Source organism: Henckelia pumila, chromosome 4 (assembly GCF_033568475.1).
Source record: "Henckelia pumila isolate YLH828 chromosome 4, ASM3356847v2, whole genome shotgun sequence".
NCBI lineage: Eukaryota > Viridiplantae > Streptophyta > Magnoliopsida > Lamiales > Gesneriaceae > Henckelia > Henckelia pumila.
In genome coordinates this window covers 96905376-96919312 of record NC_133123.1, presented here as the reverse complement: position 1 = coordinate 96919312, position 13937 = coordinate 96905376, and the positions used below count along the sequence as shown (strand labels likewise).

The window sequence follows — 13937 nt, the reverse complement described above, 5'->3', positions numbered from 1 at the left end:
AAAAATCAAATGATATATGTCAAATTCGAACCATTTACACATATGAGAAATAAATTTGTAACTAAATTTTTTAATTGTGCAAGTGCTATAAAAAATTAAAAGGTGCCAAAGGAATAATACATACTATTTCTTCGGCATATCGTGCATATCCTTTGCGAGCAAGGCGATGGGGATATTTGTTCATCTTTCTTCTCTCCTTCTGGATGTCGCTTAGTTGCTAGTCAAATGAAACATTCCACATGTCAAGAACCTTAATGTGTTTTAATTTGCACTGAACTGAAAATTAAACTTACATTGAAGTCATCAGACATGCGAGTGATGACAAAAGAAGTCCAATCATCTCTTGCAAGACCATAGCCACTAGGTGGTTCACTCAACTCTTCTGGTTTGTCAAGCTTGTCCATAATATATGTCTGAGTGAGATGAGATTTAAATTGGCGCCGCTTATTATTTGTTGAATTCAAACATCCCTTCTTCCAACTTGCAGGAACATCATATGACAACTGAAAAAATCAGATTTGGAAATACATTAAAAAGAATCCTATAACATTAAATATATTGTAAAAATATGAGTGCTAGATTGTGAACAAAGAAAGTCATTTACTTACATTAACAGACTCCCATATCGATTCTTTAACTGCATTTGGAACTTGCTTCCACGTCTTGAAATTTACCTTCACCATTTCTCGAGCAAGTACGCCTATGTAACTTTGCATCTCAATAGCAGCATCTCCCACCGGTTGTCCAAGTTTATTGAATCTTACCTGTTTCCGAATGCCCTGAACCCTTTGCCTAGCAAGTTTATCTAGATGTGTACGACCTCTAGATGTTCTTGTTGTTTCGGTGTCTGCTGATTCTTGCATTTCCTTGCCCTCGACGCTCTTGTTAGTCAACGTAGATGCAACTTTTTCCTTGCCCTTCCCAATCACTACTGGAGGCTGCCCAATTCTCTTGCTCCACGCTTCAATTGTCTCCTCATTGGACCTGATTTTGAGCTTCCCAAAGGATGTCATTGAGTCTAGATGTAATCTAGTCATTTAAAAAGTAAAAAATAATATCAATATTGTAAGAAACACCATAATAAAGTCATTTTTGAATTAAAATCAGCATACACAAAGATGCATAAAATTAGAAATAGTCTTCAAAATAATATTTAGAATGAAGATGCATTTCAATATTGTCTACAAATATATCATCTACAGCAAAATAGTATCTTTATTTATTAATTGTCGATCCATGTTCCATCACAATCTTCACGAAGGCATTGGGGATCATTGTCATCTTCATCGTCGACTTCCATTGATGGTAAGCCTCTGGTAGAAGATTCATAGTGGATTACAATGTCTTCCAGCTCGTCCCCATTTGCGTTCTCGAATGATTCTCTTGTAGGGGCTGCAAGTACAATACTCCATAATGGATCTTCAGGATCTTCAACGAAAAATACTTTCTTTGCTTGACTTCCCAAGATAAAACTTTCTAATTTAAATCCAATTCTGTTCAGATTCACTAATGTGAAACCAAGATCATCTACTTTAATACCATTGTTATTCTCCACCCAATGACACTTGAACATTGGAATTTGAAAGTTGTGGTAATCAAGTGACCATATTTCTTCAATAATTCCATAGAAAACCATGTCTGCCATAATTGGATTTTTGTCCTTTGCACTGGAAACTTGCATGGTCTTTGCGACTAAGCTTACTCTGGAATTCTGAGTAACTCTTACATCATCACGTTCTTTTGTAGCATAAGTAACCCCATCAATCAAATAACCAGAATACTTTAACACTTTTTTTCTAGGTCCACGCGATATCCACTTTAATCTTTCTGATATTTGATGCGTGGAATGGTCAATTGCACGTTCAACCTATATTTAACAATAGTCTTAATATTTTGCATAAGAAAGCAAGGGTTTTATATATGCTTATACTTGGTTCTTTTGGAACTTACAAAATCATACAACCATGTAATAAACGTTCGGTTATGCTCATCTTGTAACCACTTTTTGGACTTTGCTTTATGAGGGAATCTTGTCCTCAACTCCACCATGTGTTCCCTAATGGAATTATTAGAATTCAAAAATCAATAGAATGTGTTGAATGCACAAGGAAGTATTGATAAGTTGAGGATCTTACTCAATATAAGGATCAATCTCAATATCATTTGTCAATACGTAAAGATGTGCTTGCTGCAACTCATTATGACTAGCGGAGTGCACAATTGCTTTTGACAAAGGCTTGGTGCGTTGTACTTCACGGTCCCTTGATGGTATCCCAATTGTGTGGACATTAGAAAGATAGTCTGAGAAAAATTCAACTGCCTCTTCAGCAATATAACATTCAGCTATACACCCTTCAGGCCGATTGCGATTGCGCACATAACCTTTCAAAATCTTCATGTATCTTTCAAATGGGTACATGTGTCTGCTCCAAACCGGTCCACACAATTTCACCTCTCGAACGAGATGAACTGTTAAATGAATCATTATATCGAAAAATGAAGGGGGGAAATACTTTTCAAGCAAACACAATATCATCACAATTTCTCTTTGCAATTCATCCAACTTCGAGACATCCATCACTTTACTATATAATTCATTGAAGTAGAAACACAACCGAGTGATTGTATCTCTGACATGTTTTGGAAGGACACCGCGAATGGCCACAAGAAGCAATTGTTGCATTAGAGTGTGATAGTCATGTAAGAGTGGGTGCCCAGTGAGCCAACTGTGTGGCTATGGGCTTTGATGACTCTTTGTATAAACAATCTTTTGTTTAATATTATTTACACTTTTATTAATGGCAATGACTTTATATTACTTCATATTGTTATATTGTGATATACTATTGTTGTTTTGATAAAGACCTTGAATATACTATAGTGTATGTAAGATGTGGTAGAACATGGGGATGTCTATCATGAAATACATCTTATAGTCACTGTATATTCTAAAACCGTTCCTAGTCGATTGAGCCGTCCGATAATAAGGATAAGGATCGCTCGAGTTTGAGACTAGCATTTGCGATGCGGAGTACCACGTTTCATTGGTAGGGAACATGGAGATGTTCGAAGCATGCAAATGGATATTCATAGGATGAATAATCGAACTACCCTATCCGGACTTTCCAAGTGGTTATCACTTATCGAGTGGATAAAGTCCGCGGTTTTGGTTGTACACCATTAGTCCTTACGACTTGAAACATCATGGAGACTCTATATGCTAGTGCTGTGCTTTGACTCGTTTACCGACTCTATGGGGGTCATCAGGTGTCGAGATTGGGTACAGTTACGACACATATAGGAGTCAATGCATTGTTGTCAAGGATTCACCACATACTTGCGAGTGTGGATATCCTATGCGATCTGAGGAGATATTAGTGTGACAAATCTCTGGCCAGAGTACTTGATGTGATTTAAGAAATGGTTTCTTAGTAGCACATGTGATGTCACTAATTTGATCTTCAAGATGTATTGCATAGTTATCGAATCTTGAGCGACTCTCGATATACCAATGGTTGTTGATTCGATCGGGATATATGGATGAAGGGACCGTACTGTACGCTAACCAAAATCTACTGGTTCTTGTAGGCACTATCAGTGATACCTAGGGAATCATGGGGCGATGTTGCTAGGCGCTTTACCATGATTCGTTGGGCAAGTCGGAAAGTGTTGTTCCGAGTCACAAGGAGTTGTGAGCCCACGGCTAGCTGTATCCCTGAACCATTGAGGGTCACACAGTGTAATGGAGTTTTAATCCCCGTTGAGATAGTTAAATTTAAAGAGTTAAATTTAATGAACTAAGGAGTTGGACTTCTTAAATAAGAGTAAGGGAGTAGGATTTCCTAAAATGACATAGGGATGGACATTTTTGGAAACCACTGAATTCGGATTCAGGAAAATTTATTTTGACTTTAAAATGTGCAGAAATGGTTTCTGTGCACATTGGTGAAATCGGTTCATCAATCGGAGTCACGATGAATTTTATATTAATTTCTGAACGTGCGGGATTTGCTTGTCGGGCCTTAACTTATGACTAATGGGCCCTAAGCTGTTAGTGGCCTGCATTATAAATAAGTTATTGCAGTACAAAAATTAGACACAACAGGTCATTATTTTGAGAGACAGAATTCGAAACCCTAGCCTCCTCTCTCTCTCACAATTCGGCCGCCCCCTCCTTGCTCTGTCAGAGAATTTCCGGTCTGTGATTTTTAATTGCAGTCAGGAATAACGAATCAGATTCGTTTAATCTCTTCGCAGAAAACTTCTGACAGATTTTCTAGTGCAATCTGTCAGAGGGATTTAAACCCCATTCGTGGACCTGATTGAAGGAGTTCATCAGTTCCTGGGAGATACAAGAAGCGCAGAGAAATCTGTGTGGTGTCCATTAATCTCGCTTCGAGATTGGAGGTAAAATTTAATTAATTGTTATTTGAATTTTACACACACAATAATTTAATCGTTGAATGGTTGATACCCACACCATGGAATCGTTCCATGATAAAATTTTTAAACTTCCGCTGCACCGGGTATCAATCGTGATTGATCTGAACGCCAGTTATCCAACAAGTCATGTGACTTAAGGCCAACAAGTTTCAAATCTTTGATCGACACAAGGTTTTTAACATTAGAAGAGTAACCTTCGGGGACCTTCATTCCTGATAATGAATTGCAAATACTTCTCTTTTCATCTTTACTTAGAGTGTAGCAGGCTGGTGGCAAAAACGTTTTCTTATCCCCAATCCTTGGTGCCAATTCAGACCTCACATTCATCTCCATAAGGTCAAGTCTTGCTGCTACTCCATCCTTTGTTTTTCCTGAAATGTCAAGTAACGTACCAATGACACTTTCGCATACATTTTTTTCAATATGCATCACATCAAGAACATGTCGAACGTGTAAATGTTTCCAATACTCAAGTTCAAAAAAAATTGATTTCTTTTTCCAGCATTGCTCTCCATCACCCATCTTCGACTGAAGCTTTCCGCTGAATTTTCCCATACGATAATTAATTCTTTCAACTCTTTCCAAAACTTCATGGCCGCTCAATGGACGTGGTGCAGTGTTAAACTCTTGGTTCCCGTTAAATGCCTTCTTTTGTCTTCGATACGGATGATTTGAAGGTAAAAACCTTCGATGACCCATGTATGACATTTTTCTGCAATTCTTTAACCTTGTCGAATAAGTTTTTTCTGCACAAATAGGACATGCATAATATCCCTTCACAACACAACCTGAGATGTTCCCATATGCTGGAAAATCATTGATTGTCCACAGTAGCACAGCTCTAAGGGAGAAACTTTCTTGTCGATATGCATCGCATGCTTCAACACCTTTATCCCATAAGCATTTTAAGTCGTCAACCAAAGGTGCTAAGTAAACATCAATATCATTTCCCGGTTGTCTAGGACCAGAAATCAACAAAGTGAGCATCACAAATTTTCTCTTCATACACAACCATGGTGGAAGATTGTATGTGATCATTAAAATTGGCCAACAACTATACGAAGAACTCATCAAACTATGGGGATTGATCCCGTCTGCTGATATAGCCAATCTCAAATTTCTTGTCTCGGAAGCAAAATCTGGCCACATGCGATCAACTAATTTCCAAGATGGTGCATCAGCTGGATGACGTAAGTATCCATCACGAATTCTTTTGTCAGAATGCCAAGTTAACTCTTTGGATACCGTCTTATCCCGAAACATTTTTTGAAATCTTGGGATAGGTGGGAAATACCACAAGACCTTTGCAGGAAATCCTTCTTTTACCTTAGATTTGTTGCTCAACTTCCACCTCGATGTCCCACAAGTAGGGCAATTGGCAAGATCTTCGTACTCCTTCCGGTATAAGATACAATCATTAGGACAAGCATGTATTTTCACGTATTCCATCCCTAGTGCACGTAAGCTTTTCTTGGCATCATACAATGATGAAGGCAATTCATTGTCATCTGGAAGAATTTCTCGAAACAAACTAAGTAGATCGGTGAAACTATTATCACTCCAACCATATTTTGCCTTCAAGTTAAATAATTTCACAATGGCAGATAACTTTGTGAATTTAGTACATCCAGGATATAAACTTTTCTCGGCATCTTCAAGTAGCTTATTGAATTGACTTGGATTCTCAGCATACGAATCATATACAGCATGTACCATATCTATAGGTTCTTCAGCAAAAGATGCATGTTCATCTTGCCCAAATCAATCAGTACCGTTCATTGAGTTCACTGTCATAGATCTTTCCCCATGCCATATCCATGTATGATATGTCAAATCTATACCATTATAGATCAAATGCGCCCTTATAGTTTGAACATTTTTTTTCTTAAAATTACCACATCTTGCACATGGGCAAGGAATTGCATTAGGATCATTAGCATTGCTCATTGCAAATTGCAAGAAAGACTCTATTCCGATTTCATATTCAAGTGATAGCGTATCCTTACGCATCCATTCTTTGTCCATTGTTGATGTAGCTAATCACCCAAAAATGATCTAGAACCTACCTTCAAAATAGTTTGTAGGTCATACAGCAAGATCTTAACATAACACCAATTGCAAATAGTAACCAAATAATCATAAAATTTTGTGACAGAAAAAACAGTACTCATAAGAAAATATAATCCATATTTTTAAAAAATATAACATGAAATATAACATGTCTCATATTTTCTACTCGGGATAATTGACATTATGTATGTGTGTGTATAATGGACGAGATATTTTGAGTAGTTTGCTGATACTAGAACGTGTATGATAGTTGAACTTGACATTTATCTTGCTTTTTGTGATAGATATAAGTGTCCTAACATCCGTTTGGTGTATACAAGTAATTGAATGTGTTGTTGGGCTTGGTGGATTTTCCCTAAAATTATAGTTGCATTGATTGACAGTAAATGATGCTGGTGGCTTCAACAACAGCGTGACAGAGCAACAGGTTTGTGGCACTTGCCTTTTCAAATATTATTGTTAAAAGTAGGACAATAGGCTTGCAATTATGATTTATGTGCCACCATTCCTATAACTTGTAGGCATAAGTGGTGTACTGGGATATGAACTCTGATTGCAAAACAATCGTCCTTGGTTTATTCGAGAAAGGAAAATACTGAAGAGAATCAAAATCGTGATGTTTTACAAAGTAGAAAATAATTTACTGATCTTTCTCTATTTGCATTAGGGAAAAGGAAAAAAGAGGTTATTGCCTATAGGGATATGTTGTCGATCGACAAGCTCAAATTTGATAAACAGTTGATTCATGTGTGGCTGATCTCTATCAATTTGATGTCAAATTTCACTTTGCTTCTAGAACTTACAAAAATCTGGTAGATTACTTCTAGGTAGCTGGTTATTGATGAAGACATAGTGAAACTGAACAGTTAATGCTTAGGATAGGCCATATATTGTATGTTAGTTGGCACTTGGCAGTTTTAGTTTTCTGCATCATAAACATTTACATGCATGATCTGTAACTTATTCTTTTTTCTTATCCACTTTTTTTCAATATTTATCTGGCTTATTTTGTTTTCCTAATCAGGCAGTATTGGAAACGGTAGCTAGAGTCAAATCAAAGAAAAATGAAACAAAAGAGGAGAAGTATGTATCTCTATCATCTGTGTGGAAAAACAGTCACTTTTTTTAAAATTAATAAAATCAAGTACGATTATCATAAACCAATTATTAAAGAATTAAGAAGGTTGAGTATGATTTTCATTCTCAATCATGAAATTTCACCAAGCAATTAATTTGAATCCATAGATGAGAAAATAAGAAGACTTTATTGATATGTACAAATGTAGCAATACACTTTCAAAACCAGAGAAATGATCATACTAACAAAATAAATCAAGTTCATAACAATTATTCATATTAAAATTACTTATACATGTATAAACAGAATTATATATATTATCATATAATATAAGCACAATTAAAAAAGAAAACAAAAACAACCCAAATAACATAGAATCAAAACAGAGGATCATCATCACCAACCAAACATTCAACCACTTTCTTAGACATTTAAAATAGACTACACAACACAGACATTTAAAAGCATTCACAATCCACAACCAGACATTCAACCACTTTCTTAGACAGGTATTTGTAACTGGGAGCTTTGGTCTGTACTCATTTACAACATGTGGAAGAAAAACAAACAGAAAAAATCAGAGAAGAACGAACCTGTGACTACGAAGTTTCCAACTCCCAAATCAGAGAATCCACGCAAAAAGCAGATCTAAAAAGATATCGCATTGCTTTAAATATAGCATAATTTATTCATCTAATAATATGTAGCTATAAATATACCTGAGCCCACAGACACGAGGATGAGGGTGTGCCTTATGAAATAATCGGTTCCCCACTTGATAGCTTCCAATGCAAAAGTTTCCTCGGGTTTAGCGTGTCTCCATCAATTCAAGCCTTCAATATGTATCCTCTCACACTTTTCATCAAACGCCTATTGCTCGCTGTTTTACATGGGTCCAGGGGATTTTGCTTCAAACCTGCGAGCAAACCAACAATGATATAGAGGTTTATGTAAAAATGATTATAGTCATCAACATTCACGAAAAGCTCACGATCTTGAAATTTCACGAACCGATTTGGGTGACTTCTGAAAACTTACAATTTTGGATTTAGGGCTTCTTGTCATGGCAGAGTGCTTAACATACGTTGGAGCAGATGGCCAGAAACGAGATGAATCCACGCAAGCGATAGAGAAAAATCACCGGAGAAGGAAGAGATTGGACTTGCGGCCAGATTTTTCCATCGGGCGTTGAGAGTGCTGAGCGTGAGTGAGGCCGAACGAGGGTGATTGAAAAGGTTAAGTGTGGGAGTGAGAAAATTAAAGGCGTGACTTGCAAAAGCGATTTTAGGTTTTATTTTTTTTTAAAAAAAAATTAATTAAAAATGACATAATAAATTAAAAAGAAGCTTAAAGACAACAGTGTTATAAAACCGTTGTCCTTTGTCAATAAAAAATGCTCATAGACAACAGTCCTGTAAAACCGTTGTCGTAGGTCCAAAATACACGCTCATAGACAACAATCGTTTAAAACCGTTGTCTTATACCCTTAAACGACAACGGTTTTAAGTAAAATGTTGTCTTTTTTATTAACACAAGAGTAAAACACAACGGTTTTAATTAAAACTGTTGTTATAAAGTGCAAGACAACGGTTTTTACATAAAAACGTTGTCTATTGAGTGTTGTTGATGAGCATTTTTCTTGTAGTGTGTTTAGAATATACAGTGACTATAAGATGTGTTTCATGATAGCCATCCCCATGTGCCACCACATCTTACATACACTATAGTATATTCAAGGTCTTCATCCAAACATCTTATAGTATGTCACAACATAATAATATGATAAAAGATAAAGTAAACGCCATTATAAAAGTGTAAATTATATTAAACAAAAGATTGTTTGTACATAGAGTCATCAAAGCCCTTAGCCACAAGTTGGCTCATCGGGCACCCACTCTTTCAATCTCCCACTTGCCCTAAAGCCAACTAGTCATACTACGCAGTCCCATTGCTTCGCGATGTTTGTCAAATAATGGTCCTGGCAAGGGCTTAGTAAGTGGATCAGCGATATTGTCTGCAGAGGCCACTCTCTCGACAGTGATGTCTCCTCTTTCCACGATCTTTCGGATGATGTGGTATTTCCTCAGTACGTGTTTGGATCTTTGATGAGACCTTGGTTCCTTTGCCTGAGCAATGGCACCCGTGTTGTCACAGTACACCGGTACTGGACCAACAACTTCAGGAATAACGCCCAACTCTTGGATGAAATTCCTCATCCAAACGGCCTCTTTAGCAGCAGCTGATGCCGCAATGTATTCTGCCTCAGTGGTGGAATCCGCTGTGGTGTCCTGTTTGGAACTCTTCCAAGAGACAGCACCGCCATTGAGCATGAACACAAATCCAGAGGTTGACTTCGAGTCATCCACGTCACTTTGGAAGCTAGAGTCGGTATAGCCTTCCAATTTCAATTCTCTTCCTCCATATACCATGAACATATTCTTAGTCCTTCGTAAGTACTTAAGAATGTCCTTCACGGCTTTCCAATGCATTTGAGCGGGATTGGCTTGATATCTGCTCGTGACACTCAGAGCAAATGCTACATCCGGTCTGGTAGATATCATCCCATACATGATACTACCTATGGCTGACGCATATGGTACATGTGTCATTTTCTCTATCTCTTCATCAGTCTTGGGACACATGGACTTGGATAGAGAAACTCCATGACACATAGGTAGATGTCCTCTCTTGGACCCATCCATTGAAAACCTTTTCAATATGGTTTCGATGTATGTTGCTTGAGTGAGTCCTATCATTCTCTTAGATCTATCTCTATAGATCTGTATCCCTAGAATATAGGATGCCTCACATAAATCCTTCATCGAGAATCTACCTGATAACCATATCTTTGTTGACTGCAACATCCCTACGTCATTCCCAATGAGTAGGATGTCATCAACATAAAGTACTAAGAATGTCAAAGCATCCTTAACTACTTTCTTGTACACGCACGGTTCCTCCGGGTTCTTGATAAAACCAAAATCCTTTATTGTTTCATCAAATTTCTGGTTCCAACTTCTTGATGCTTGTTTGAGACCATAGATCGATCTCTGAAGCTTGCATACCTTATGCTCACTTCCCATGGATGTGTATCCCTCAGGCTGCGTCATATAGATTTCTTCCTTAATGTTTCCATTAAGAAATGCAGTCTTCACATCCATTTGTCATATCTCATAGTCATACCATGCTGCTATGGCAATAAGGATTCTTATGGACTTGAACATTGCAACTGGTGAAAAGGTTTCATCATAGTCAACTCCTTGTCTTTGAGTATAACCTTTCGTCACCAATCGTGCCTTGCAGGTCAATACCTTACCATCAGGCCCAAGCTTTCTCTTGTAGATCCATTTACACCCTATTGGAACAATTCCATCGGGAGGATCTACTAAAGACCAAACTTGGTTGGTATGCATCGAATCTATTTCCGACTGCATAGCTTCAAGCCATAAATTTGAATCCGCATCAGAAATTTCTTCCTTGAAGTTTCTTGGATCACATCCAACGTCGGGTTCATCTTGATCCCCTTCAAGAAGAAAACCATATTGAATAGGAGGTCTAGAAGTCCTCTCGGATCTTCTAGGTACAGGCGTGTCCATCAATGGTTCCTGAGGTGTAGGATCATTATTTTGTATCTTGGGTTCTTCTCGAATTTCTTCGAGTTCCATCATCTCGCCTTTCTTATCCAATAAGAACTCCTTCTCCAAGAAGGTGGCATTCCTTGAAACAAACACTTTTGTTTCAGTAGGATGATAGAAATAATATCCGATTGAATTCTTCGGATACCGTACAAAATAACATAAGGTGGATCGACTATCCAACTTATCTCCCACTGTCTGCTTCACGTAAGCAGGACATCCCCAAATCCTCAAGTACGAATACTTAGGAGCTTTGCCATTCCATAACTCGTATGGTGTTTTATCCACTGCTTTGGTGTGGACGTTGTTCAACAACAATACCGTCGTTTCAAGAGCGTAGCCCCAAAACGAAGGTGGAAGCTCAATGAAGCTCATCATGGATCGAACCATGTCCAACAATGTTCCATTACGATGCTCCGATACACCATTCAGCTGAGGTGTCATAGGAGGAGTCCACTGAGAGAGAATCCCATTCTCTTTCAGATAGTCCAAAAACTCGGTACTTAAGTATTCTCCACCTCGATCCGATCGAAGTGCTTTAATACTTTTATCTAGCTTGTTTTCTACTTCAGCCTTGAATTCTTTGAACTTTTCAAATGCTTCAGACTTATATTTTATTAAATATAAATACCCATACCTAGAATAATCATCAGTAAAGGTAATGAAGTAGGTGTGGCCAAATTGAGTACCAATTCTAAATGGACCACAAACATCTGTATGGATCAAATCCAACAGATTTTGACTACGCTCAGGTTTTCCCTTGAATGGAGATTTAGTCATTTTTCCTTTCAGGCAGGATTCACAAGTAGATAGAGAGATAATATCAGACATATCAAACATGCCCTCTCCCACTAGCTTGTTCATCCTCCTTGAGGAAATATGACCTAGCCTAGCATGCCAAAGGTTTGCCGGATTTTGACTATCGATTTTCCTTTTGTTTGTTGTTACCGGTTTATCAACATAATTTATTGGAACGTCTTTTAATTTTAAGTTATATAGATCGTTCTCAAGTTGTCCATTTCCAATCAAACATTCATTCTTGTAAATATTGCAAATCTCATTCACAAAATTGCAAGAAAAACCATCTCTATCAAGCATAGAAACAGAAATAATGTTTTTAATCAAATCTGGAACAAATAAAACATCTCTCAAAAGTAACTTAAAATCGTTCTGCAAAATTAAATAAACATCTCCCACAGCTTTGGCTTCAACTCTAGAACCATTTCCGAGCCTCAGCTGGGTCTCACCCATTCTAAGCTTGCGACTTCTTGTCATCACCTGCAAATCATTGCAAATGTGAGATCCACATCCGGTATCCAATACCCAAGAAGTAGTATTAAGTGAAACATTTATTTCAATATAGAACATACCCTTCGCAGTTCGCAACTGCTCTAGATATTCCTTGCAGTTACGTTTCCAATGATCGGGTTTCTTGCAGTGATGGCAAACATCCTTGGACTTTTCCATGTTTGAAGCCTTTGTCTTGTTCTTATTCTCGGGTCCGGTTTTCTTGGATGGGGCAGAACGTTTCTTACCCTTTGTACTTGGCCCCTTCTTAGCAGAAGAAGAGGAGCCCACCAAGAGAACTGGTTTATCCTTCTTTAAAGTGGCTTCATATGTTACAAGCATATTGACCATCTCTTCAAGGGAGGCCTCTATCTTGTTCATATTGAAATTCACCACAAAACCGTCAAACGATGAAGGAAGAGAGAGAAGTAATAAGTCCACATTGAGTTCATGCTCCAATACCAAATCAAGCGTTACCAACTTCTGAATGAGCCAAATCACGCGTACCCCATGATCACGGACCGAAGTCCCTTCACGCATGCGACACGTCATTAGCTCTTTTACAGTAGCGAACCTTTCAGCTCTCGATTGAGCCCCAAAAAGTTCCTTGAGTTGTACGTGAATGTCAACAGCATTCATGGTATCCTCAAATCGCCTCTGGAGTTCATCAGACATCGAAGCTTGCATATAGCATTTGGCCTTGATATCATGGTCCCACCATGTATCAAGTTTGGCCAACTCTTCCAGACTTATGTCAGCTGGTGCTTCCTTCGGAGAAGATTTTTCTAACACGTAGAGAATCTTCTCCGAGGTCAAGACAATCTTCAACTTACGAAACCATTCTGTATAGTTTGCGCCAGTCAGTTTATTTTGTTCGAGAATAGAGAATAGTGGATTGCGCAAATTCATCTTAATGAAATACTGAAAAGAAACAGACAATAATCAGTGATTGTTTAATTAATTTACTAAGACATAAAATAGGCAAAATTTATTTTATGAATTTCACTCCTACTATTTTAACGATTTCACTACCCTCTAGTGAAAACGGGAAACTGTTTTCCTTAGTGGGAACATGGAGTCCAATTTACAAACTATGGTCCCGAATAATATCAGCCAACCATAATTTTCAAAAGGTAGAGCCCAATTGCTTCCAAAGCAACCTCCACGTCTTTACCTCATGTCCAATAAGGGCCCAATAATATGACGCTGTTTATTGTGACACGTCAAGATGACCCATCAATATTAAGTTGTGATGGACGGTCGCCATGTGGATCCCCAAATAATATGAGCCGATCCCATGGGAGTTCCACTCAACTTACAACATGTGTTGATCCAATGTACAACTTTCCGACGAACGGGCTGTTGGATAACTGGCGTTCAGATCAATCACGATTGATACCCGGTGCAGCGGAAGTTTAAAAATT

At 37.9% G+C, this 13937-nt stretch overlaps 1 protein-coding gene across 1 annotated transcript; it reads right to left on the bottom strand.

Annotated features, from left to right (window-relative positions):
* Window positions 1–1222: 1222 nt before the first annotated feature.
* On the bottom strand, window positions 1223–6468 carry LOC140861434 (uncharacterized). The gene is made up of 5 exons (XM_073264453.1): window positions 6339–6468; window positions 4551–6194; window positions 2136–2469; window positions 1951–2056; window positions 1223–1867 (listed from the first exon to the last, which is right to left on the bottom strand). The coding sequence occupies exons 1-5, from the start codon at window positions 6466–6468 to the stop codon at window positions 1223–1225; spliced, it is 2859 nt and encodes a 952-aa protein (XP_073120554.1).
* Between the last annotated feature and the right edge of the window lie 7469 nt (window positions 6469–13937).

Coding starts and splice junctions, on each gene's coding strand:
- LOC140861434 (XM_073264453.1), bottom strand. CDS start 6,468: ATGGACAAAGAATGGATGCGTAAGGATACGCTATCACTTGAATATGAA. Junction 2,057..2,135: donor GAGATTGATCCTTATATTGA/GTAAGATCCTCA, acceptor TAATTCCATTAG/GGAACACATGGTGGAGTTGA. Junction 1,868..1,950: donor TTACATGGTTGTATGATTTT/GTAAGTTCCAAA, acceptor TGTTAAATATAG/GTTGAACGTGCAATTGACCA.